This window comes from Vespula pensylvanica, chromosome 7 (assembly GCF_014466175.1).
Source record: "Vespula pensylvanica isolate Volc-1 chromosome 7, ASM1446617v1, whole genome shotgun sequence".
NCBI lineage: Eukaryota > Metazoa > Arthropoda > Insecta > Hymenoptera > Vespidae > Vespula > Vespula pensylvanica.
Genome location: NC_057691.1, coordinates 4140418 through 4168156, shown reverse-complemented (window position 1 = coordinate 4168156; position 27739 = coordinate 4140418). Strand labels below are relative to the sequence as shown.

General features: G+C 36.6%; 1 protein-coding gene across 2 annotated transcripts in view; it reads right to left on the bottom strand.

The window, feature by feature from the left end:
• Positions 1–27739, bottom strand: part of LOC122630769 (tyrosine-protein kinase Drl) — a 75677-nt gene that overhangs the window by 10333 nt on the left and 37605 nt on the right. Inside the window, exons 3-5 of one of the 2 annotated variants that reach the window (XM_043815642.1) lie at positions 12227–12494; positions 5843–6017; positions 265–469 (exon numbers count right to left, since the gene is read on the bottom strand). In XM_043815642.1, coding sequence (XP_043671577.1) covers positions 265–469; positions 5843–6017; positions 12227–12494 — 648 coding nt within the window. The remainder of the gene's footprint in view (positions 1–264; positions 470–5842; positions 6018–12226; positions 12495–27739) is intronic. The other variant, XM_043815643.1, reaches the window with a different exon arrangement.

The window sequence follows — 27739 nt, the reverse complement described above, 5'->3', positions numbered from 1 at the left end:
TATTAATATTTACAAGGGGAGAAATTTATTGATAACGTCGGAATTGTTGATCGTAGACGCAACTGTGACATATAATAAATTTTGATAGAATAAAAATATTTGATGATCGGTCAATAATCTTTCGATTAAAATTCTATATAATATCTTATATAAATTCGATCGATAATATATAATATATGAATTAAATGGACAAATCTCTTTTTATAAATACATACATACGCTCGAATCTTTTATAGTAAGAAAAATATTTTTCTTTTGTCGTACCTGACTGAGATGCGTGACATGACTGGCAGCGTAGTAACTCGCTCTGGATCCACAAGGTCTCGCATAAAGCGGTTCCAGGTCGGCGATGGTCGCGTAACTTCCGGAATTCGCGCTTCCGGGCCGTGGGTCGACTCTGACCAGGACCGAACTTCTGGCAAGTCCGTCGGTGTCAGCTGCCGAATAGCTGCAGCAAGGAAGAGTTTTCCTGAAAGGATGAGACGGCACGACCGAGTTAATCGCTCGTCTCCGCCATTGCGGAGACGTGTAATAGGAGCGACGAGATTTAGAAATTTTAAGATGATTCATTAATTCTTTATTTCAAATTGAAGTAACGTGAAATTATTCGACAAACTCGAACAATTCCCTACGATAAATTATTATTATTATTATTATTATATTACTAATATATTTCTTACTAAAATTCAAGTCATTTGGTAAAATTGTATTCACTGTATATGCATATATATATATATATATATATATATATATATATATACTCGATGATTGCAAAGAAATAGGATCTCATACAATTTCAAGTGACCCTGTACATTTCTACGAGAACTTTTTGAAATGGAAGGAAAGAAAGAAATAAAGAGAGAGAAAAAAGAAGACAAGAAATAAAAAAGAGAAGGAAAAGAAAAAGAAAAAGGAAAAAGGGACGAAGTAGAAGATGAAGAAAATAGAAAAGAACGAATTTGCTTCGAATGCGTGGAATACGCACTTGTCCGTAGTGTAGCTACCAAGTAACATCGTCTCGGCAACGTCGAGGTAAACGAAGTTAAAAGGGAAAAAGCCATAACGAATTTCGAACGCGAAAGGCAGAGTCGAGATGAACAGAAAAAGAGAGAAGGAGAAAGATAGAGAAAAATATAGCTTGGTTTTCTCGTTCGAGAAGAGAGAGATAGAAAGCAAACTCCGAAAGCGGAAGCGCCAGTCTATTCGCCTGTCTTTATATAATCTTCAACGAGGAATTACGTTCGACGTCGAGAGCTCCTTTGGTTCTCTCTATCTCGCTAGATTTACATTTCCTCCCGGGCGAGCAGCACCTCCAGCGCTCTGGATCATCTCTTCTCTACCCACACCCACTATGTATCTATCTCGCTCACTCACACACTCGCTAACTCACTCGCTCATTTTCTCTCTTTCTCTCTTTCTCTCTCTCTCTCTCTCTCTCTCTCTCTCTCTCTCTCTCTCTGTTTCTCTTTTGGCGAGTATCGATGCTACGTCAAAGGATAATATTCTCCTACGATCGAATTAGTTGCTCGGATAATATCGAACGGATTCCATAATTCGCTCGATGCTCTGCTTCCTATCGATTTCCTGCTCATCTATTCCATCGTCCGTTATTAATATGGACAAAATCATACATGTATACACGAATTGTAAAAATTGAAACATTCCGACGTATCTATACGTTATTTGTGATAATAAATTTGATTGTAAACTTGTTAGTATTCATCGATTTGTGAGATCGATAAAAAATAACGATGGTATAATAAAGGGAATGAGTTTAATTTTAGACAAAGCACGTAGAAATCCTGGCGATCTATTAGAAGTTTAAGTTTAATTTCGTATAATCGACGAAACGTGTATGTATTTATTTTGTAAATGAAAATATGTATTTTGAAACGAATCTGCCGTTCCATGTTGCAGAATTGTTTCATATGAAATACTGCTTCTATGAAATATTCGATTTTTTATATCTCGAGGAAAGTATAAAATTTTTTGTAACGAATATTGTAGCGTATATAACTCTGACACGTTATACATAGATTGGAATACCGATAAACAAAGCTTCGTTATTTCAATGCAAGACGAAATATTCGTTATCACTTGCTGCTACCGATTGTCAGCAATATCTACTAAATATTTTGTATACGTATTAATAAGTACAGAAAATGTAGGAGAACATATTATCGTAGTTTGCACTGTTATAACTTTTGAAACAATTCAATTCGTAAATAGTATATGTATAAATAACTTTTATTAATTAGATACGTTTATGATTATACGTATGTATAATGTACATGTATGTACATTAATTTCAAATTTCTATTTTAAGTTTATTGAAACATTACATGTATTTATCAAAATACAATTTTATTCATAATATATTTTTTTGTAAAATAAACGACTTAAGTAATTTATTATTATACCTTCTATAAAGATTATTTTCGTTAATACGTCCGACTTATAAAAGTCTTGTTATTATTTATAAAAAGTATGACGATTCTGAAATCAATTTTTAAATTGTAATGGACGTTGAAATATAAAGGGAATATCAATTATTTCTTTTTAATGGAACTTTTTTCCATGCAATGAAACAAAAAAAAAACAAAAAAAAAAGAAAGAAGTAAAAGAAGAAAGAAAAAATCAAACTACATTCGAAACATATTTATTCGTACATCTGTCACTTGTGAGAGAAACATCGGTCAGTTATAAAACGATACACACCCTGTATGTATCTACGTATCTATATAAATGTATCGTATCTACTACATTGATCGAATATACGTAAAGATATATACACCTATAGATGATAAGCAATAAAGAAAAAAATCGTATTTTCTCGGAACAGAGGTGAATTCCGATTTACACCATTCTTGTGCTCAACGGTACGCATATCTTTCAACAAGAACTGTCGGATTACTATGTGGCCGTGGATATAGGAGATTTCTTCTTTTCCTCTTCTCTTTTTTCATCGAATAAGTTTTAGATCCGAAGGTGACGTGTGAAATTCGTTCGTAGCCCGCGGGGCAACGCGTTTTGTAAAAGGGTGGCTTTGGTTCCACCCTCGATAGTTATTAAAGAACGTCGATGCCTGACAAGATACACGATATACCGTACGACGAAATAAATAAAAAATAAAAAAAGAAAGAGAAAGAGAGAGGAAAATCGAAACGTAGAGCATCATTGGCGAGGGTAGATTCTCTTTTTCTTTGTCTCTCCCTCTTTCTCTCTCTTTCTCTCTGTCTCTTTCCCTACCTCTCTCTCTTTTTCTCGCGCGCGTCGATTCGATACAGAACCGTCGATATTTTTCATGGATTTATTGCCCGTTTCGTGTATGTAAATCTGCCGGTACAATTTACCGAAAAGTCGAGTGAGCGAAATAAAAAAGAAAAAAGAAAAAGGAAAACCAAGTAGAGAAAGAGAGAAAGAGAATCGTGTTTCGTCAGCGACATTCGAAATAACTGGAATACTGACAACTAGAATTTTCTCGCACTCTTTTTCTTCATATCGTTTCCCCCCTCTCTCTCTCTCTCTCTCTCTCTTTCACTATTTTTCTCTATTTCGATCTATCTATGTATTTTTTTCTTTTTCACTATTTCCGAACACATTTCGCAGACTTTTCAAAAGATAAAAGCGTATCAGTCGCATTGCATTCGAATTTTTTCCTTGGACTATAACTTTCCCTAACCCGATTATAAATTAGCAAAACTATAAAAGGAGATAGAAATAGAAAGGAAAGAGAAGGAGAGATATAGTATTAGGTATCTAGGGTTAGATCGTCCAACGTACATATCAACGAACTAGTCAAAATAAATGTCTGAAGTTGGAGTCTCTCGAGACGTAGCTCGCTTGAAATAATAATATAAAATGTGTCTCTCTTCCTCTCTCTCTCTCTCTCTCTCTCTCTCTCTCTCTCTCTGTCTTTCCTACCTAAAAGATCTGTTATTTCTTTTCTATTTTCTTTTTCTCCAAACTTTATCGTTCCTTCGACGACACATACCTATCTATGTATCTACAGCATGTATATTAACGTGTTAAAATGTTGGAACGGGTAAGTAGAATAGCTCGAGGAAATTCTACTCTTCGAAGAAAGTTCTACTCTTCGCTCGTCTCTTTCGTGCATCACTTTAACATCCCCTACCACTTTACCACCACTAGTTCCGAGAGTCGAATCGCAGGAACGCCTTTTGTGCGTTGAGTTCGACGTAGGAACGAGGAAGGATCAAGGAAATGTAGGAAGATGTGGAGGTAGGGGGTAGTGAGGCTGTATGTAGGGAGGGGGTTGAAGAGGGAAGAGAGTTAGGAGGTTGACTGTGTTCTCTCGAGCGAACGAATGTAAAATCTGTATCTTCTCCCTTTCTCGTGGCCTAAAAGGGAAAATGTCTCGTGTGCAAGAGAAAGTGAGAGAGAGAGAGAGAGAGAGAGAAAGAGAGAGAAAGCCTGGAGCTCCGTTTTCCCGCGCGTTATCAGGGTGGAGAGCCTCAAAAGAGCTAATATATCTCGAGGGAGACAATTGGCCCGCGTCGAGGTTCCTCCATCGCGAAAACGAAGATAGGGAGTACCTTCGAAGAATTTTATCCCCTCTGTTCCCTTCTATATCCTCTAACTTACGGATATAATCATGTAGTTTAATATTTGATGCAGACCCTAATGAAGAACGATAATAATTTCTTTTCTTCTTCTTTTTTTTCTTCTTCTTTTTCTGCTTATAGTAAGGTGTAGCTACAAATCTGTATATATGCGTATTCTATATGAGAGATAAAGGTAGATCATTTTTGTCGAGTTATGTTACTTCAATGAAAAGAAGAAAGTTTCTAATATCTCTCTATCTCATTATCAATTATAGGTATAAATGTTTTCTTTCTTTTCTTTTCTTTTCTTTTTTTTTTCTTGACGCATACTGATTTAATAGGACAGGAATTCATTTATTTTTTTCTTGAAAAAAATCTGATATATCATCTCGGTTAGAAATGTAGTTATGTTACGATTAGTATAAAATAAAAGAAACAAGAGAAAGAAAAGAAACAGAATAGAGATGAAAAGGTTATTGATCGAAAAACGACAAGGTTATCTTGGCTCGTAAAATTAAACTATGACACGGATAAACTCGAAAGGACAGACACGAGCTATTCGTGTAAAAACATGGAAGGATTCAAGGGTCGAAATGGGGGAAAGAAGAAACGTGCTTCTACTTCATCTTTCGTCTTGCTGAAGCCGCTCAAGCCGTGGGAGGACAGATCTCAAGGAACCGATTGGTATAGTCGTGCAATAAAATGTCGGATGGCGTGCCAAGCGACCGACAGATCACCGGGTCTTATTGAAAGGATATTTCATTCGGACGAGTTCCTATCCAGCTTATCCGACGAATTTCTCGCGGGGGCTGAAGCAAAAATCCCACTTCCTCCCTTTTCCTCTTCTAAAGGGAAGTACCTTTCTCGCTTTTCTTCGAGAAGGGGAAGAAACGAACTCTCGACTGCATTTGCGATTTTTCGTTTCTTATTTCTAATAAAAAAATCCAATGAAATTTAGCCTAATAACTTTTATAATAGAATCGTATAGAATGTAACACTCGAGTGATGCAATTGTAAGTATCGAATATTTCAAATATATCACTATATATTAATAGTGAATAGTTGTTGTTATACTTCATATTTTTACTAAAATTCGATGTGTACTAAGTTATGTATTTTTGTTTTTTTCATATCACAGCTTATGACAATTTCTATCACTTCAAATTTCGATAAAAGATCGTATAAGAATTATTTTTTTAATTTGTTCCTTAAAAGAAATACTTTAGTAGAAAAAAGGAAAAAAGGATAAACAAATCCTCATTTGTTACAATACTTACTGAGATTCCTGAACTCGTGCCTTGCTGTTGCGAATGTACAAAGCGCTAGCGACACTGCCGATGACTAGTATCAAAGCACAGGCACAAGTAGCAGCAACGTAGAGCGCACCAGCACCATTCACCAAAGGACCAGGCTCTAAACGTACCGATTCGTTACGAGGGGGTGTTTCAACTCCTGAAAAAATAGCACGAGTGTCCTGATAAATCTTCTTTATCGTCTCGGAATCCAATCGAGTTTCACAAATAAAGACTCGATCTTGAAAACGATATATATATTCGATATTCTTTCTTCTAAAAAATCATTTTAAATAAAATAAACTTATTTTAAATGATGAAACGAAATCATTATGTCTTTTTTTATGTATATATAATTTTATGCTTTGGATACGTTAGCAATATTTTCGTGAAAAAATTTTTAGTCAATTTTAATTATTTTCATATAGGTATTTGTATATGACGTAGAATTTTACGTTCACATATTTTTCCATATGATATTTTACAAACAATGTATCATATTAATAATTTCATTGCTGTTTCGATAAGCCCTCATTTCTCATTTATATCCCCAAAATTCGTCATACTACATGCGCGCTAACAACGATGCTTTTTACACGATCAACGAGTTCTTTCGATTCATTGGCTCGCGCATGCTTCGTTATCGAGTCCAATTTGCTTTCCGATGCATTATCGAATTTAATATTATTATATTTATCGTATTTCTCTGAGATAACGATATCGTTGAAACGAGATTTTAGCGTTAGTATAAATTATTCCGGTTTTATGTAAATTCATTTGCTTTTTCCTTTTCTTATAGTAATGAGTGTCATGAGAAAAGGGAGAGAGAGAGAGAGATAATTCACACAATCGGATTAAAATACTCATGTCAATTTAAAGAATACATTTTATAACTCATGAAAATAAATTATTCCGAACAAGTAGATATTTTACTAGGCGATATCACTTCAATATAAAATAATTCGTACAAGAGAGTTTAAAAAGTTATTATCTTAGAAAAAATAAGTACCTAAGTTCATTTTCTCAATACTTTTTATAGTCATTATACTTCCAACGAGAATTAACGACAGACGGAAATTATTAAAGTTATTTTCGCAGGGACGCGACGTTTTATTAAAATAAAGTCGTTGAAGTTAACAAAAAATTTGCGTTTTCTTTGTCATCGACAGGCCGTTATTATCGTCAAATGGAAAGTACGTAGAAGAGCGTTAAAACGTTATTAAATCGAGGAAATGCTCTCGACAGGACGTTTTCTCGGCGATCGAACTCGTCGATAGATCCGACGTGTCCCTTCCATCGAGAGAGTCGCGTCGATTTCATCGTAGAAGTAGTTTCCGTTCGTGTCTCTTCTCTCTTTTTCACTCTCTTCCTCTCTCTCTCTTTCTCTCTCATTCTCGTTGGTCGATCGATACCGCACACCATCGCACTTATTGTATATGCATGTACGTATGTATATATGTATGATTGTACGTTTATACGTTGGACGTATCACGACCCATGTCCATCCAAAGCCAACGGGCTAGCAGCTTCGACGAACCATGGAAAGTACTCAAAGAGATCTCTTTGATCTCATCTCACGAAGCTCGAACAGCCAAACGATGACTTTTTTACCACGTACAGCCACCATCAAAATTGTCCAACATTCCTAAACGATTTTCTTCTTAACTATTCATTCCATGTGAATTCTTATTGTGTTTGTAATTTTTTCTTCTTTCATACTTTATATCTGATTATAATGACGATTAAAATAACATATATGTATATATCGATGGTGTTGTAAATTTTCCAATAAGCAAAAAATATCACATCGGATAATAAATTATATAGAACAAATTATATTATTCTATGTAACAAAAAAGATATATATATATGTATGTATGTATATAAGGTATCTATGTATTTCATACCATTTATATTCTACGTTCTTATCATATATTTTCATGTCTTATTCCATTTATATCAAGAAATTTTCATGAAGAAAAAGCAACACTACGCCAAGATTAGTTCCTTAGGCGAAAGCTCGGATCTCTTTGAGAGATATTTTCCATTTTTTTCTTCCTTTTTTTTTTCAAGTTTTGTTTAATGTTTCTTCGCCCTTCTGGAGTTACTCCAAGTTATTTCGTAAATCGAGACCTTTCCGCACCAATGAAGAGAAAAGCAAAAGTCATCTCTTGGCAGCATACTAGAACAAGTAAATAAGGCAACAGCCTCGAAACCTGTTTGCTAAGGATGAAAAGTTTCGCGTAAAGAAAGAAACGTTGAGAAAAAGGAATAGAAAAAGAGAGAAGGGTAAAAAAGGAAAAAAGAAAACTCTACTATCTTTTCTACTCGGTGCGAAATAATATCAGTAGCGTGGATTTTTCTCTAAAATCGAACGAGGATGAAATATCTTGGAGAGAGAATAGAAATCACGCGGGAGATGAATGCATAACGAGTGTAATATTATCCTCAAGGCTGTTCATCATCTTTCGTTCGAAGTGTGTACGAAGTTCAGCGACAGGTAGGAAGAAAATACGAACTACAAGAGCAATAAGGGAACAGTGTTACTCAGCATGTACTTGTCATCACATTGCTATACAAGCTTGTGTGAGTCATATTCCTCTGAGGTGTAACCTAGCAATTAGGTTAGTATGAGTTAGAGTTTTAGTGTTAGTAGATTAAACTCACACTTTTCCATTTTTATATCGTACTGGCCTAGATTGGCCCGATTTAGCTCGATCTAATGGAACGAGATATACGTTATCAACTTTTACGTACAAAATCTCTGTATCTGATCTTACATTGCATTTTAAATATTGTAATTTTAAATAATGTTACTTTGCAAAAATTAATAATTTTTTATGAGATGTATATATTATTCTTTCGTAAATAAGAATGAATCGTTATCTTAAGCGTCAAGTGAATAATAAAATTAAGAATATTGAATTCGTAAAAATCATTATAAATAAGGGCATAATATCCGAAATCTTTTGAAGATGTACCTAAACTTTTGAACAAGTTCTGTATCTTCTTGCAAATTTCCGGAAGGAAGGAAGAAGTTTTTGAAGTAGAACACGAAGAATCATTAAAAGCTGAGTTAGGCCTTTTACTCAAATTCTAAAGTAAAGTGTTATCAGACAGTATCAAACAGACGTTAACCGAGATTTAGGGTAGCCCGAAATGAAGTCCCTTTCGAATTAATTGTATGACCCTTCTACCGAATTGCTATCTAGGACTCGAGCCAAAATCACCATCCTCGTCGACCACGAATTTAATTCCTACGAGACTCGCACACGAATCTTCTTATTACCAGGTAATATAAGAAAGAAAGTCTCTTCCCTCGAATTGACTCGATCGATTCTTTACCTCGGAGTCTTTACTCGAAAAGCACGAGTATAATAAAGGACTTTCGAACTGAATGAGAAAAAAAGAAAAAAAAAAGAAACAAGAAAAACGAAATTCATTTACAAACTTATTTAGAAATAATAGAATCGTTTAAATACGACTAAGACGTGCGAGATAATTCTATTACATTACATATTTAAATTCGAAGATCAAAATTGAAATTAACATAAAAATTAAAAGTACAAATTAAACTTGCGGGATTAAACGAGGATGAAGATTTATATGGCTTTCGTCTTCGATAAAATAGAAACACACTTTTCCACCAATTACACGATAAAACTACAAATCTGTTCTCGCTCGATCACTAGGGAAGAAGAGAAGAACTCATCGAGGACTCCCAGAACCTTTCTGTCTCTCTTTTTCTTTGTCTTTCTCTCTCTCTCTCTCTCTCTCTCTCTCTCTCTTTCTTTTCTTAGCTATCTACCTCTTTCTCTTCTATCTCTTTCAGTACGAGACTCGTTTACTTTCGAGTGGTCTCGAGGTTTGAGTTCGGATTGCCGCGGGATATCTTCGATAGCAACGACGCCCTTCGACCGATCCTTCGTTCCAAGAAGAAAAAAAAAGAAGATGAAGAAGAAGAGAAAAAGGAAGAGGAAGAGGAAAAAGAGGAAGTCGAGATTCTATACTGGAGATCGACAAAGGAGAATATCTTTCTAGCCTGAGCGCGTTATCTCGGAAAAATGGGACAAATATATCGATGAGGTTTCCTCTTCAACTTCTCCCCACTTTTCTATACTTCTTCAAGGCTATCCTCTGACCTCTCTTGATCTCTCTCTCTCTCTCTCTCTCTCTCTCTCTCTCTCCCTTTCTGTCTCTCTCTTATTGTCCTCCTCTTTCTCTTTTATTAAATACACCGATCCCCAGAGATCGAATTTTTCAGGGCGGATTGCTTTTCGTTGTAACTTCACTTCTCTCGGTAACTGGATCTGAATCCTTGTTTGTCGACTCTCTCTTCTTTTCTCTCTCTCTTTCTCTCTCTCTCTCTCTCGCTTTTCCTTATTTTTTTCGTCTCACCTTTTTCTTATATATCCTTTCTATCGTCTGCTGACTGTATGTCATCCTCTACCATCCTTCAGTCGTTCGATATGTAAACATGTAAACACGTGCACGCTCACATCGCATACGAATATTTCGCGAATAGAAGAGGAAAAAATTTGACGACAGAGAAGAAAAAGAGAAGAAGAAAAAAAGAAAGAAAGGAGGAAAGAAAAAGAATAAATAAATAAATAAATAAATAAAAAGGTTCGTAGGAGGAAAGGAAAAGAAAAAAAGTATAGTAGTATTCGGCGAACTGCAGGCGACGTCTACGATTCGTACCCTTCGATTTTCGTGCCTGCGAACCGACGTTTCATTGACAGCCGACGGTGAAATTTATGTGTCACGCGTCGAGTTGCATCCATCACCGTACGCGAAACCATTAATTCTTTCGCGAAATATATATCAGTCGTATCGACGGAACAGGAAGAGATCGTACTGCTCGCGAGTCTTTGCCAAGAGAGATCGACGATCGTACCGGAGTTTGTCGTTTTATGGCTAGTCTATGGGTATAAAGAAAAGTCGACTAACGACAAATTGCATCGTATTTTTATTTTTTTTTTTTTAAATTAGTCGTATTTGCGTAATAAATATATCTCGTAGAATTCTTATAGTATAATTAATAACGATAACGAGTGATTTTATTTTCTTTCGAAAAAAGATGTTATGATGTTTTATATTGATTTTACTTATGTTTTAATGCACCACGAAAATTATAATTTAATTTCTTAAATGTAACGATTAAAATAATAAAAATTTTTTACTCGCTCGTTAATAAATAAGACACGTAATTTACTCGTCAGTATTAACAATTGCAAGTATTGCGGGAAAAAAAAAAGAAATCGAAAGGAGGAAAAAGGAGTGAATAAAAAGGGATCAGAAATGAAAAGAAAACTATCGAGTTCTTGGACATATCGATATATATCAAAAACAACGAGAGAATATTGCAAATGGAATAGTCTCACCGGGAAAATGGAATTTTGAGTAGCTCGCTCATCCGTGTAACGAGTTTAATCGGCATGGACAAAGCGGGAAAAGCATCGAAGCTGGGCATCGAGTTTGTACGCCTCTACGAGCGTCAGTACGTATGTACGAAATTCTTGTTTGATAAATCATGTATCGCCATTGTCGGTGGCCGCAGGTTACACAAAGGGTCGTAAATCGCACGTATAGAGTTGGAGCGTTTAAAAGGGATCGTTCCTGCATGTGTGTATATGTGTTTGTATATCTATGGAAGTTTACCTGTGAACGTGTATGCGAGTGCATATGTGTATACGTGTGTATGAGTGCGTGCATGCACGCGCGCGTGGGACGAGGCACGGTGGCGTGTGTTTTTAACGTGACACGTTCGAAATTCCGTAACGAAGGCATTCCGTGAACTCGTCCAGCACGCTAATTAAATTCGCGATTACATAAACGAAGTAATTATCGAGTGGCACATGTATACGCTAGAGACAAAGGTACTTCGCGTGAAAGCTCGTCCGTTGTACGCACGAGCCTCGACTCGTTTGCATTCGGAAAATAACGAAAACAATGGGAGAGCAAAAACGAAAATGACAATTTCGTCGGGGAAAAATATCGCGACGTTTTGAGAACGATTTCGGGACTATAGTTATACTAATTTAAGTATTATTTTACACGGTGTCGTACATTATAAATATATTGTCATATTGTATAATATATCTATAATATAGAACTCTCGATGTAAAGTTTATATAATCGTAATAAAATCGTCTATATTGTTATTATTTAAATTTCATTATCAAAATATACTACCGTAAATATTTTATCGCAATAATTAAAGTGAAATAATGCCTTTAGAAGACATTTAATTTTATCAAGATACTATAGACCCTGTGAAATTTTAGTTTCATGCGCGCGCGAGTGTGTGTGTATACATTATACTATATTATAATATATTCGAAAACGGTTCTTAATGATCCGACGCACCCTTCAAGCAGATTTTGTTCCTCTTGAAAACCAGTATGGTGTCGTTATACTTGGTCCCAGGAGGTGCGGTGACGTTCAGCCTGAGGGCCAAAGGAATTTCGGCGCTAACGAGACCGGAACAAGGCAGTCTGATCCTGAAGACTTGCAGGACGACGGGGACCTCGCCTTTGGCCGACACGTTCACCCTCGGAGACAGTAAAGCCATCATGCCCGAAGCTGCACCCGCCACTCTCACCACGTCGTAATCCAACTCCATAGAATATGGTAACTGAAAGGAAATTCCTTTTTGTGAATAAATAACGTAACGTGAACGTTCTAGTCCTTGGAGAAAAAAGAGAAATTAAAAAGGGACAAAAAGTCGTCGAAAATAAAGAAATTAGAAATACCGATCTTTCCTAGACACGAATCTCGCGTATGTTCTTTACCACGGCGCCATTCTCGACGAATAGTAGTCCTTTAATCCGAAACTCGTTCTGTGGGTATGCATGCAACGTAAACACGTTACTAGCGCGTACATTAAGCGCGGATAGAAATGTAATCGCGGATCGAGCTCTGGAGCTATGTATTTACATACGTATGTATGGTACGTATCGGAAATGTCGGAATAAGCGGATCGAGCTAGTAGACGCGGTTAATGAACGTATAATACGTGGAAAGTAGACTTTTTACAGATCAACTTTTTATACTTCATTGACTCGAAGCATGCATTCTTTCTTTTTTACGAATAATCCCGCATTAATTCGGGCACGAATGTTTACGCTGATTGGTCCGTCGACTATTAAGCCTAATCTCGGTCGAGGACGATCGTTGAGAAATCTTCGAAATGAGAAAGTAACTCGTTTTTTTCTTTTACCCTTCCACCTCTCAACCCCCAACCCTCGAGTCCCTCGCTTCATCCCACGTTTTCCCCCATCCACTCTTAAGTACAATTTGCCAGAGCGTGTATACGTGTCCGATCTTTAGGAAAAAGGGGAAGCTCGAGAGGATCGTAAGGAATAGTGTGTTTAGGCACGCCACAAGTTTTACGAGGTAACATAAATAACGTGGTTAGTGCTTCGTGATGCAGTGTCAACGTAACCAAGTCCGTTAGTTGTGGGAGTGAAGAGAGCTGCTGGGGAAAAGTGGGTGGTAGAAGGGAAAGGGGTAAACACCCCCGAGACAAACTCGTGCACGAGACCATCGTAATCTGCGTGATCGTCGCGCCAGGGGGTAACTCGATGGCGTGACACCTGCCTATCGCGTTTACTTGCCATCCCTGGAGATCCCCAACAATCCTCTTAATTCTTTTTTCATGTTACTCTTTCAATTTTTACCTCGGTAATGTTTTGTCTAGTACGAGAATCTCCAGGTCCATCTGATCGTAATATATCTGTCTTTCTCATGTCATGCTATGTAACATTCAGTGTACTTTATCGGACGTCAATGATCGAGAATGTTCTTAGAAATTTGTCAAATGAAAAATCAATGTTTTCCTTCGCAAAACAAACAGCTCATATTTATTCGTTATTCTCATGCCCAATAATCGAGAAAAAAAGATTCGTGGCTACCGATTGAAAAAGAAAGTTTTATTCTACCGAAGAATTCATTCGTATCATAAAAAGTATCCGGTTATTCAAATGTACCCACTTCAATGGATCAGTCCCGTTATCACTCTAATATAAAACAGATAAAGAAGAATGTATCTATAGATTTATGCGAGATATCACGACGACCAAAGTCCTCTCGGTGAGAGAGAAAAAGAGAGAAAAAAACGAAAAAAGGAAAGGAAGTACATTCAGACTGCGTGTAGACGATGAGAAATTTCTTTCTCGCTCCACTTAACAATCTCTCTCTCTCTTTCTCTCTCTCTCTCTCTCTCTGTCTCTCTCTCTCTCTCTCTCATCCTTTCTCTATTTTTACGACGCATAAACGCGCCGTTCTTGGATTAGCCGATGATATACGGTTATCGTAGCGAACGATCCGTTTTCGCGAATAAAAGGAAATGGTAAAAAGAAGGATGAATGGTAAAATCGACCGAGTTCGCTGGCTTTACCGAAATGCAAAGTACGACGTTTTATCCACCATCCCTGCCCCTCAATGGCTCCTCGTGCTCTTGAAAATCGCGATTAACTACTCGAGCGGCGAACGAGACGTCCGTTCAATCTCGCGATTACCTCGACATCGAGAATGGAAGAAGAGGAAGAGGAAGAAGAAGAGGGTGAAAGTGGGAGGTTTAGGGGGTTGAATTTTCGATCCGACTAGTTCGAAGAAAGGTTGGGGGAGGAGGCTGGTTTGAGCAGGAACGACGCTATTCGGCTACTCTACAACGATTTCTCAACGCTGCCAGGCGTTTACTTAATATCCACTCTCGGATCCTCATAATAACGTAAAAATGTTTACCCAAGCTGCGTCTGCTTTCGTCCGACCCTCTCGAACTCATTTACTCATACTCTCTCGAAACTTTGTTGAACCTTTCTATCAGTCTTGTCCAGTACGTTCAACGTGTCTTAATATAACGAATTAAAGATGTAATTTGGATTAAAAGAAATTTGAAGTTTTCTTTTGTTAGAACGAAAATCTTTTTGTTTGGTCTTGAACTATGCGCAATGATAATTTATATAATATAATAAGTAATTTATTTCTCTTATAATTATACCTATATAAGTATATATGTAAAAGCAATATAATTATCGAGTATTAAATTTTCAGCACTATCATCCTTCTCATTTTTCTTCATTTTAAATTGAAGTTTCCCTCCCCATAGTATTTCACGTCGAAACAATATCTATTAACTATAAAGGTTAACTAGAAGTCATTTCTTTTTCTTTTTCGATACGTTGCGTAAAACAATCAATCGTTCAAGAGGATAAAAAAAAAGGAAAAATGAAAGCGAGACGGTGAATGTCGGGATAGATGATTGGGGGTAAAAGAGTAATCGCAGTATCGCCATTGTTATGGTCGATGAAAGGGAAGCCGTATAGTGACGCTCGAGTCTAGTCGAAGCGTGGAAGATAGGAAGGAAACGAGTGTGGCTTTTGAAGTCCCTGAACGACGATTTATCACGAAATTATGCGGACTACTTCGTGTTATTATCCCTGCGCGTTCGCGCCGTTGCTTGGCGCCAACCGTACTGAAGCGTTGTCGAAATTTTAAGGGAAACGAGTCGCATAGAATTTATCTCGAAATTATACTTCACCCTCTCGATTCGATTTTAGTTTCGTTCTCGTATCATTATTTCAAAGATACGCTTTGCTCTTTCTTTTTTTAAGCATAGATATAAGATTATATATAAGAATGTAAATAAACATTTTCTTATAAAAACGATTGATTCTCGATTTATAATAGTCGAAATTGCAATAAATCGATTAATGAACGTCGGATGTGGAAATTTATTACCAAAGAAAAAAGAAAGAAAAAAAGAAAAAAGTAAATGTTTGTTTTTTTAAATTTTACAAATTCATCTTTAAATGTATGCATTATGAAATTAGAAACATGTTCACGTATATCATCGACAAAAAAAGAAAAGAAAAAAGAACTCGCGAAACACGTGACTAGAAAAGGAGAATCACGGTTAGCGTGTTCTTATCTAAAGTTCCACCCTCTCCTTTTTCTTTTATCTTTCTCGCAATAACGAAATACCACCGATCCTTTTTCCTACACGTACAACCATCTCGGAGTCTAAAGTTACGAGCTTACGATGAGACGTTGTCGATTGCTATGGAGTTTTGTAGGTACCCTTCCTACCATGCCCGATCCCGTTCAGCTGGACATTATATATATATATATATATATATATATATATATATATATATATATATATCGGATACGCTAGAAATTAAAGGAAAGTCTTTGACGAAAACGAGAAGGGCAAGAGCACTCTCATCGTTCCTAACATTCCTGCCTTTCTTTTCCGATCCATAGGAAAAGCGAAACTCGGTCGATCGAAAGAAGATACGTCGAAACTGGAATTTTCTCTATCTCTCTTTTCTTCTTCAACTAAAGCAGTGCAATGAACGTGCCGATCGTCTTTGTTCTTTTACTGATATATATAGACCAAGATCGTCGAAGAAGAAATTTCCTTTCTTCTCTCTTTCTTCCATTTCGTATCTAGTTTTTTAATATAGGCGTATGTACGTAAGTACTTCGTTGTTTCTTTATAAAAAATATTTAGAAGTTGGATTAAAAAATGTTACGTCGAAATCGAATGGTAGCAACTTCTTTTTTTTTTTTGTTATCATTGTTTTTAACTTTATTCGAACGAGATATATGCTAAATAAGCGAATCATTAGATTCTGTTAATCGAGAACTTCTCTTTTTTTAAGAGAAGAATGATTTAAAGAAGTTTGAGAAACACTGTTTGAATATATTTTCGCAAAGGTAAATATATTCATTTTCCTTCTCCCTTCCTCTTCTTTTCATTTTACTTTCATGTAAGTATACAAGTGATAAGATTATATGCTTTAAAACGAATAGAAATAAATATCGTAAAATGAAAATCTTCGTAGCGTCATCAATCATCGCTGCCTAAGGCTTAGTAAAACCATTTCTGAGTACTCGTGTCTATCGCGTTTTCCCGAGGAGATCGTCTTATCACGAAAACGTCTTAACGCGAGCGTGATCGTAGCTCATAAGGCTGACGAAAGAAACCCATACTGTTTCGAGAAAAGAGGAATTATTTCTAGCAAGAAAAGAAAACTAGATTTTATTACATGATTTAACTGAATAAGAAAAAGAAAAAATAAATCTTTCGGATTAATATTCATTTTGATAAGAGCTATCTGAATATGAAAATAAATATTAATCCTATTCTACTTCCAAAAGTAATATGAAACAATATTATCTCTTGTATAAGTATAAAAGAATTAATCATTTTATTAATAAGAACAAAGAATAAATAAAGACATTTAACTCAATACTGTAGCGAAACACTTTATGTAGACTATTTTATATGAATATATGTATATATATATATATATATATATATATATATATATTGACATTGTACGTATGTATACTATATATAACTTATTGTAATTTCAATCTTAATAATAAAATTTTTTCTTTGCATTACTCTTTTAGATACTAAAAATAAGTCAAAATGTCGATAATCTGATAGGTCCATGTACATTTTTCCTCTTTCCGATAGTTCTTTCAAATCATGCACGATCTTAGCTCTCGTCAGATTCGAACCGATCGATCGAAGACGTTATCGCTTTCCAGTCGAATGGACGACAGAGTGTCACCGTGGTCCTAACGCTTTTCCACCATGTTTCCGCCTGTCTGTATGACCCGTTCGAAGCTCGATAGGACAATACCCGGAAGGGAGAGAAAGTTCTCAGTCAGCGTCGAATAGGAGAAATCGGAGCAACGCCGACAGATAGCTAACCGAGAGCTGGACCAAAGCGACAGGCTGGTTATCGCGAATTGGATCGCTAGTTCTGTGGCTTTGCAATAACGCGACTACCTTCCTCGAAAATGGAACGAGAACCTTCGTTTCAAAGGTTTTCGTGAACAAATGTTTGACATTAAAAATATATCAAACACAAATTATAGCATCCATTACAAAATTAATGTAAATATTTTTAAATAAATAAAAAGTATTGTTCTTTATTTTTTATTCATTGTATCAGAAAATTGTAAGTATATGATAAGAATGAAATATACCCGTGATATAAAAATAAAAAAAAAGAAAGTATAGCTTGATAAGATAAATACTTGGATGTATGTCGATTTCGAAGACTTCAAATAGCAATATCCATTTCAAAAGAATTACTTTCTCTTTTCCTTTTAATGCGGTTTTTTGTTTTTACTATTATAAAACTACAGAGTATACAAGCTCTAACTCCTAGATCTGGAATAGTAAATTAATTCTAAGGTTACTTCAGCCTCAACAAATATGTGAAGAGTGCCCTTGAACATTGGAATCTACGACACTTGCCTGATGGGCTTTGGGAGAGGATTCTGAGAGTAAAAGCAAAGACGAAGACAGAGTTAGATAGATAGAGAGAGAGAGAGAGAGAGAGAGAGAGAGAGAGAGAGAGAGAGAGAGAGAGATGGAGAGTGTTGTGCAAAGGACAGTAAATCATCTGGATGCATATGTATGGAAGCGTAGAGACGCGAAGAGGAAGAGAGATAGACAAGTCTAAACAGAAACGTAGATGAGGCTAGGTGAGCCGAGACTTAGCATACACATGCGCGTTTGCTCTCACTCTCTCACTCTCTGTCTGTCTGTCTCTCTCTCTTTCTCTCTCTCTCTCTCTCTCTCCCTCTCTCTTTCTCCCTCTATCTCTCTATCTCTCTATCTCTCTATCTCTCTATCTCTCTCAGTGTAGGCTTTGCCTGAAGCCTAGAGGGTATATCGCGTTAACACCGAGGGTAGAAACAACTCTTACGCGACCCTCTTCGGTTCTCTCACAGTCCGTGAAGTACAGTCGAGCTAATAATTAGAACCACGCTCGTTAAATTGTCGTTCCCTCCTGTATCTCTCTCTCTCTCTCTCTCTCTCTCTCTCTCTCTCTCTTTCTCTCTTTCTCTCTTTGTCTCTTTCCCTTTCTCCTTTTAAACGTCGGGCATTGTCCTCAAATATGACATCGCTATTATACGAAGGAAGACTATGCGAACTCTTTACCAATTTTCCAACACCTCTTTTTCACCCTCGACATAACGTTTAAATATAGTGTTTAAGTTATGCCCTTATCGAGATCGTTCGAAATGGTCCTTTCCATATCTTCCCACGTACTTCGACGTCTGACGACGAAAAGCTTTATTAAATTATTCAATTATCCGTAGCCATACTCTTCGAACGATATTGTATTAACGACGTAATGGAATGCCGTTTGATCCGTCTAACGTTCAAGAAGATAATAAATTATTATTAAAGGGTTGTACGCAGAAATTTTCTCTCGGTCGAAGGAGAAACGAGAATCTCCCCTCTTTCTCGAATCTATTTGCTTACGACGACGTAACGATGGCGATGAACGCGATGAAAGGGTTTAGAAGACGAAGTGGAGTGAAGATATTCGTTATAGAAGAAAAGAAAGAGGGAAAAGAGAGTAGCACGGAAGGGTGTGTGTGAAAGAGAGACGGAGAGAGAGAGAGAGAGAGAAGAGAGAGTACGAAAAGATGGTTCCCGATTAATTCATCTTCATCCCGGAAGTAATGCTAAGTCGTCCCGACGTAAACGTCAGTCAAGTGAAGAGGAAAATGACAAACGGATATGATCTCTACCTTCTGTCTTTCTCATTGATCTTCTCTGTTAACCCTATTCACGAACAAATGTCAAATTAGTTTATGAACCGCACTTTCGATTTTTATCTTTACACTTGTTTCTCTATATATTTAATTACATAGTTACACGCATAAACAGTAGATCCTTATCAAGATAATATAGTATTACAGCACAAATCTAAAGTTGTAATTATACGTACGTTTAGATGTTTTATCAAGACCGGTAAAAATGATTTTGTTTCGTGTATATTATACCGTCCCAGATAGAGCCTTCAGAAAATTTATTCTTTTTCCTTTTTCAGTCATTTTTTTTATGGTTCTTTTCTTTCATTTTATTTTTTTCTTTCTTTTTTTGTTTTTTGACGTGACCTACCACGAACGGTACTTTCCACTTTAGTCTTTTCATAGTTCTTCGGCAGTAAGTAACGACCGTTATAATCGTCTATCTCGTTTCCTGCCCTTCTCTCTCTCTCTCTCTCTCTCTCTCTGTCTCTCTTTTCTTTCTCTTTCTTTTTCTCTTCCTCTTTTTCATGATAAAGCTTTTAAAAGCACTCACGAGAGGTGCCGAGAGAAAACAATGCACGAAGAAACGAGTTTATAAGAAATTACAAGCCATGGACGGACAATGGCGTTCCGCAAATAAAGTAGTTCACCTGGGCTAACTTTGTTGTCCACGATCCCGTGAAAAATTGACGTTACTTCGGCGAATGAAAAATATTTCCTCTCCCCTGCCTCCTTCTTTCACTCTCTCTCTCTCTCTCTCTCTCTCTCTCTCTCTCTCTCTCTCTCTCTCTTTCTCTTTCTCTCTTTCTCTTTTTCTTTATGTGGCATTTCCTTGCCAATTCATTCACTTCTCTAGGTCGACCGGTACCATTGTTATACGTGGCGGTTTCTGGCGGAGATACGACCGCGGAAAAATCGAAATAAAATGGACTGTTCTCCAACGTTATAATAGAAAACCAAACCGCAAAAGGAAATTAATTTCTTACGCAATGGACAGTCAGAAAATTTAACTTGATTGATAACTTTCGTCGATGATTTTCTATAAACCATGACCATACATATAATGCAATAATAATCTTTTTATTTCGCAAACTTTCATTTTATATAGAATTTTATATTGAATTTTCCATGCTGTTCACCTAAATTCGAAATAGCTTCAAGTATCTTAATTTTATTTCTTGGATATTCATAGATATTAAATGAAATTACTTATATATATATATATATTTTTTTTTTATCTTTTATTTCTCTTTGCATTTCATTGTTTCATATTTCATAAAATCACACGATAAATGGACAAATTTTGAACACTTCTCTCTCTCTCTCTTTCTTCTCTTTCTCTTGTTATATACATAGCAGATAAACAACTCATTTGTAAAGCCAAATAATGGAAATTCAGGAACAAACAGAATCCCCAGAGTTAATCAGCTTGGTCCTTTTTCTCGCGTCGGTGCCGTGCCACGTCGATATATATTTTAATCCCATTTTTAATTAAAAACGAATATGAACATTGGTAGAGAAGAGTGGAAAAGTCGAGGTAGTAGCTCTGTCGTCGGTTTACGTTCGAGAACCTTCATGAGACATGAAACGCGACGAATGGTATAACAGGGACAGGACGAAATCGTGCGAGGCTAATTTTATTACGAGAAAGTCCGGTTAATTGGCGCCAGGAGCGTATAAATTGCGGCGACTCGTTGGCACTGTTCTTGTTGTATATATGTGTATGTGAGTGAGCAAGCGCGCAAGAGCGCACGTGTATGTGTATATATGTTCAGTTGCGGAGGGGACAGTTTGACCCTTAATGCGAAAACATTGCGTCCCCCGTGTAGCACCCGTAATACATGAGAAAGAAAGAGATAGAGGTAGAGAGAAAAAGAGAGAGAGAGAGAGAGAGAGAGAGAGAGAGAGAGAGAGAGAGAGTGAAATCACGTAAAGGATTGCAGGAATTCCCACAGGAATCTCGTGTAACGTCTAGCTCTTTTACTCGCAACCTGACGGTCCCACCGATATTGGACTTTCGTAGTCTTTTAATCCTGCCTCCGGCTTATTACCTAACAACAGGCGAGAGAGAAAAAAGAGAAAATTTGTGTCCACTGCACGTAACCCAACCTCGTATCGAAATCTATAAGAAACAATAACGTAGGATAGGTGTATTTATGTAATGGCTATTTCGATTTCGATTCAAACCCGTGTTTTTAAACGAATTTAATGGGAATAGCTTGGTTATGTAATCGTATGTCCTAGTTATTCTATTCGTAGGTATGTAAGATCCATTTAATGTCAGATTCTAGATCGAAGTATATCATGTCGCCGAATAAACATAGAAACATAATTCTATTTGCAAATATGTTGATTTTTTCTTAGCTATTAACATATTCTTAAATTAAAGTTCACTAATATAATATCGTAATAACCCCTTAATAATTTATTTAAAATTAATAAAATCTATATTTCAATTCAATTATGTTTCTCCATGTATGCATATCCTATAGTTTCTAAATATTTTGATAACATCAAGTTATATCCGACGAATGCAATGTTACGTATGATACTTTAATATCTGGTCGGACTTAGTCATCGACTTTGACTACTACGTACTTAGAGAGTTAGGGAAGATGGGAGAGCTGAGTGAAAAGGTCGATCGAAAGGCATGCGATTTGGCAAAACCGTTTATCGTCGCTCGCATTCGTAACACGAGGAGAGAACGAATGATAGAGTAAGAGAGAGAGAGAGAGAGAAAGAGAGACAGACAGAGAGAAAGAGGGATACAGAGACCGAAAGAGAAAGAGAGAGAGAGAGAGAGAGAGAATGAGTGAGTTTGGAAAGACTGAAGTCCTGATGAAGGGTGGACGATTGGGTATGGGGTACGTAGGGCAATTTTCGCGTAATTCGATGGGGCGTGATCGTCATAGCAACCCCTACTACCCCGACCACCCTCTTTGGAAGCTGCAGCCTGTTCAAACAAGCCTCAAACTCCATACCGTGCCGTATCCGTTCACTCCTCTCTGTCTCTCTCTCTCTCTCTCTCTCTCTCTCTCTCTCTCTCTCTCTCTCTCTCTCTCTCTCTCTCTCTATCTCTATCTTTCTCTCGTGGCTTCTCCTACTACCACTGTCTCTACCTCTGTCCCTTCATCTCGTCTCTCCTCTTCTCTATCACTCTCTCTCTCTCTCTCTCTCATTCTCTCGACTTCTCCCGTCTCTCCCAGGCAAACCTTCTCATCTCCTCTCTCTCCTCTAGCGAAGCTGTCCTAACTCGAGCCTACGAGCTGCTGCACTCTCGGTTTCCGCTATAATTCGTAATAATTACCTGGATTTCCCAGAGCTTCGTACAGAGCTCAATCGTTTCATTGTAATTACATGCTCGTTAGGACGTTGCCTCTTGTGTACGTATACCTAACAACTTTCAGTCGCCACGACTCAAATACAACGATACAAAACCATCTGAATTCTGTTCTATCCATCTACACTGTGGAATCTTAGCTTAGTATCGAGAACAAAGCAAACTACCGTCCGTTATTCAAGTTGAACAGAGAGAAAGAGAAATAGAGAGAAAGAGAAAGAGGATCTCGCTTACGTTTAAAGTACGAAAATGGGGATGAAAAGGGTAAGTTTTACTAAGAAGGTTACATCTAAGAAAAGTATAGAAAGTATCACTAAGAGAAAGAAAGAAAGAAAAAGAAGGAGAAAGAAAGATATATACGTATATGTATATAAATTACCTGCGCGTTACTTGGCGGGTATTGCCAGCCACGCTTAATTATAAAACCGATAAATTCATCCTGTGGGACATGGGACAGACGTCCGGAATCCAGGGACTTGATAAACGAGCCTCTGATCCCGACCTTCTACCTTATACGCTCGCATACTATTCGCGACACCTACGCTTAAAGTCGCAAGACTCTGGCACCGTTTCTTTTAACTGTGTTAACCCGAAACTCGATCTTCTCAGATATCTTTTCTTATCGATACTAATCAATTATTATTTCGATCTTACAAACTATCTTACTTTCAATATTTGTCCTTAAGATAAAATATCAATGGATAATTAAAAAAATGATTATCGTCTTGATTTTTAAAACTTTTTATTTCTCAAAAAAGATTTGTGCAATCGATGCATTCTCCATTTTAATGATTTAGAGAAATATCTTTAAAAGCGAATAAATATTGGATCGCGTTTGTAATGAATAAATAAAATAAATGTTTGTGCAAAATGTAAGTATACAAACAAGCAAATTGTGCAATCGAATGATATATCCATTTAGAGCACGATCACATATATTAGTCATTATTTTCATTCTCTCTCTCTCTCTCTCTCTCTCTCTCTCTCTCTCTCACTTTCTTTATCAATATATCTCCCGTTCAAGGCAATATACTCTCGTCTCACTGAATCCTTTGCGTCGATCGATTCTCTTCCAAGCGTGAAACGTATGGTCGAATCTGCTGCTGCATTTGCGTTACCAAAGACAGCTAATTGCAATCGTGTTTACGACCGACCGTTTATGCTTCGCCTTTGGCTTATCGATAGAATTTGATCGTTGTTATGAGGTAAGGAATATGGAGTGTTTCGTAACGAGACAATGAATAAAATTATTATAAATTGCAATAAACCATAAATTATTCTTCTTAACTTTACGAATTATAACAAGAAGCAATTTTCAGTTCGACTCGATCGAAAATAATCATCTTTTTTCTTCGATAAATTATCAAAACTCTTTTTATTTCTTCGCGATATGAGATACCTTATATTATTTGAATAAAATAGTTCAATATGCTACGAGAACTGAATAAAAGAATTGTTCCATCGTCGGGAGCATTTTCGAGATCAAATAAGCGAGAGAATGTGAAATACGTGTCAAAGGAACGAATCAAAAAATGATTTATTTTATTTTTCCTTTCAATAAAAATAATTACCAACGTTTGTAGATACTCGAATATGAGAAAGATAAAGGGAAAGAGAATTTTTGATTCGTATATTTTTTCTTATTTTAAATAGAGCTACAGGCGACTGTTATATAAACTACATCAGTTTTCCACAAGCAATCGAATTTCTAGTCACGTTGGAAGTTCGCGATAACGATGCGTGAATTTCATCGATTAACTCGACGTTACACAGACTGTTTTGCCTCGCTTAGCACGCATCTATCAGACGGTTGTTACGCGTCTACGTGTGTTAGCATTAGCGACACCTCGCTCGTATCATTTGTCCATTACAGCGATAAATCATTAGCAGGCTATCCTAGCTCGTTCAACTCGATGATACCCGACTCGTCCAAAGTAGGTAATCGCTTTTAAGTCAGCCCCTTAAAATCATTCCAAGAGTTTATTCCTTTCGAGTACCACCATTTGATTCTCTCCTTCTCGTTAATTCAGAAATTGAATTTCTACGTTAATGAGACATTTTTGGTTAATTTAAAAAAAAAAAAAAGGAAAAACAAGTCGATTGAACAATTATCGAACACTGTAACGTATCGTTGTTTAAGTTACAACTTATTCTATTTTCTACGTATTGTATATGTTCATTTTTTAATAATGTAAAAAAAAATGTAATCATTATATACCAATTTAATAACATTACCAATTTTTTTATTCTATTCAATTCGTAAGTAACGAAATCTGAAAAAAGAAAAAAAAGAAAAAATCTTAGAGAAGAGATAGCGGATAATAGGAAAGAGATAATATTCCGTTGATTTCGAAGGACGCGTCGGTTGCAAAGGGCGGGTACTCAATTTGGCGGGCTTCCAGAGCGGACAGATGTCCCTAATTCTACGTTTGATAAACGACCGTCTGATCCCGACTTTCCTACTAGCGTTCTACGCTCGTTTCTTCGACGAGCCGTTCAAACGTAGATAGGAGTCTAAGCAGACACCAAAGATCTCATCATCTCCTATCGTCGTGAAAATGCTACGTTTCTTCGTTCTTGAACTAAGTCTGTAATTATGCTTCTCTGGTGAGCCAACACCAAGACTTACGAGAACTCGACAACGCAACGATCACCCCAACAGAAATTGTAAGCCGATCTCTGGCTTTTCAGGAAATAACGAGAAGAGAATTTTCTTCTAAGATCTACTAAGAAGTTTACTGTGATAGAACGAGGAACAAAACTTTATTCGTTCTCCTTCCTTCTTGATTTTATCAAAGCTCCAGACTCTCTCGTTTCTCCTTTTAACGTTGTAAACGTAGTTTACGCTTGTTAGCGAAAGAATTTTTTCAAGTTTTTGCGATACCATGATGATACGAAAAAGAGGGAAAGAAAAAGAAAAAAAGATAACACAAAGGACAAATTCCATTTTATTAAGTGGCTATTAATCATTGTCCTTTTTAAAGTGATTTTTGAATAAATTCTTAATGTAAAAAAGTCCGGACAATTTTTTCCTTTTCGATTAATGTTTCTAAGGAAGATTGGATGATCTTAAAGAGATTTACTTCGAGCCGTCTGACTTCGTTTCATCAAGGATAAAAAATATTTAACAGAGGAGAATGGTCGATAATAAAATAAAACATTTCTAATGCGTGAAATGTATTGAATAAAAACGGATATAGTCGATAACATTCACGACGATTTCATCTTCCGTCGTTTAACCGCTTCGACGATCATCGAAGTGGTTCTCTGATCGTTCCTACCCACTCAAGATATTAATTCCCAAAGGGCTTAGCTGGTTCCTCCCACTCGAAGGCTTCTCCTAGTCTCAAATATTTCTACAAACCCTCTCTCTCTCTCTCTCTCTCTCTCTCTCTCTCTCTCTCTCTCTCTGTTTCCGATGTAACGGGTGTCACCGAAATAACAATTTAAAAAAATGTGAACAACGAGCTTTCTCTTTGTCCTCTACTCGCTCACTCTATTCTTTTCTCTTTCTCTCTCTCTCTCTCTTTCTCTCTCTCTCTCTCTCTCTCTCTCTCTCTCTCTCTCTCTCTCTATCTTTCTACGTTGGTAATATAGAGAAACGTGCACAAGTTCAGCAACTATGAGGGAACCTATCGCAAGGACAAATTTCCTCATCTAACTTTTCGCAAGGAAGATGAGGCGATCGCTCAATGCCAGCCAGTACTAACGCTTCCATTCTCGATATAATCTCCATGGCCTCTCTTCTCCTTTCTCTCTTTCTCACTTTCCATGAGGGACCTAGCACACGGACTTTCGTAAAATTAATGACGTAATCTAAGAGTTTTCTATAGAGAACTTTACCGGCGTCTCCTCCGAGCTGCCGAGACGAAAGGAATTTATAGGTAAGCTACGTTAGACGAGTACACACGCGTCTTCTAACTTTCTACCAACATCTTTCTTCTCGACCCGGAATTCGATCGCCTTTAAAGTGTTCTGGATTTTCGCAAATGAGACGATTTTCTGTTTTTTTTTTTGTTTTCTTTCCTTCGTTTCTATTTTTTTTCTATTCTTTTCTTTTTTTTTTTTTGTAACAACGGCAGTGTTTTACGATCGATGTTTTTTAAGTGTTATATTCGTAGCGTGATTTCAAGCGTTCTAATTTTCATTAACCCATTTTGTACATTATACGCTCTCTCGCTAATTATATCAGTAATGATATCGTAACAATTTTCTATGGAAAATTATCGGTCCATATAACCGAGCATATTAATATTAACGAACGGTGCAGTTCGTTTAGAAGTAATTTTGTTTTAAATATTAGTTACGGTCTATGATAATTAAATTGTTTGCTCTGGAGATAAATATCGAACGTGCTTCGCCTTTTTGAAAAGATTTCAAAATTTACAAGATTTCAGAAAATATTTCGGAGTATTACGCTTAATGAAATGCTTTTATTATTTATAAACGCAGTATGTGTTAACAGCAAATGTTTTATTTTATTATTATTAATAAACGCGTCTCTTAAAAACGTAGACGGTATAACGTAGTATACGTAGACGATATAAAATTGTAATCTCAAGTAGAAAGAGAAAGACAAAAATAGGAAACGTGACACAACCACAGGCTATTCTCGTAATTCCTTTCACGTGAGACCAAAAGAAATACAGGAAGGTTAGAAAATTGGTAGGAAGAAGAAAGAAAAAATAATAGAACCATTTCACGGATAGGTAGGTGTGTTTTTCTTTCGCGTTACAATTACCCGGTTAGGTTAGTTTTAATGATCGTTTTTCAAGAGGAGGACGTTAACGATCATTCAAGCCCTTCTCACCCTACGTTAAAAGGGGTGAACCGTCTCGACATCTTACGCTCTTACGCTTAATTTACACGCTACAACGCGCGTAACTCCTTCTCGTGAATGTCTTTCTCGTCTTTTTCAGGCTGCACAGCCATCATTTTCGTTTCTTCTTTCGTTCTTTCTCTCT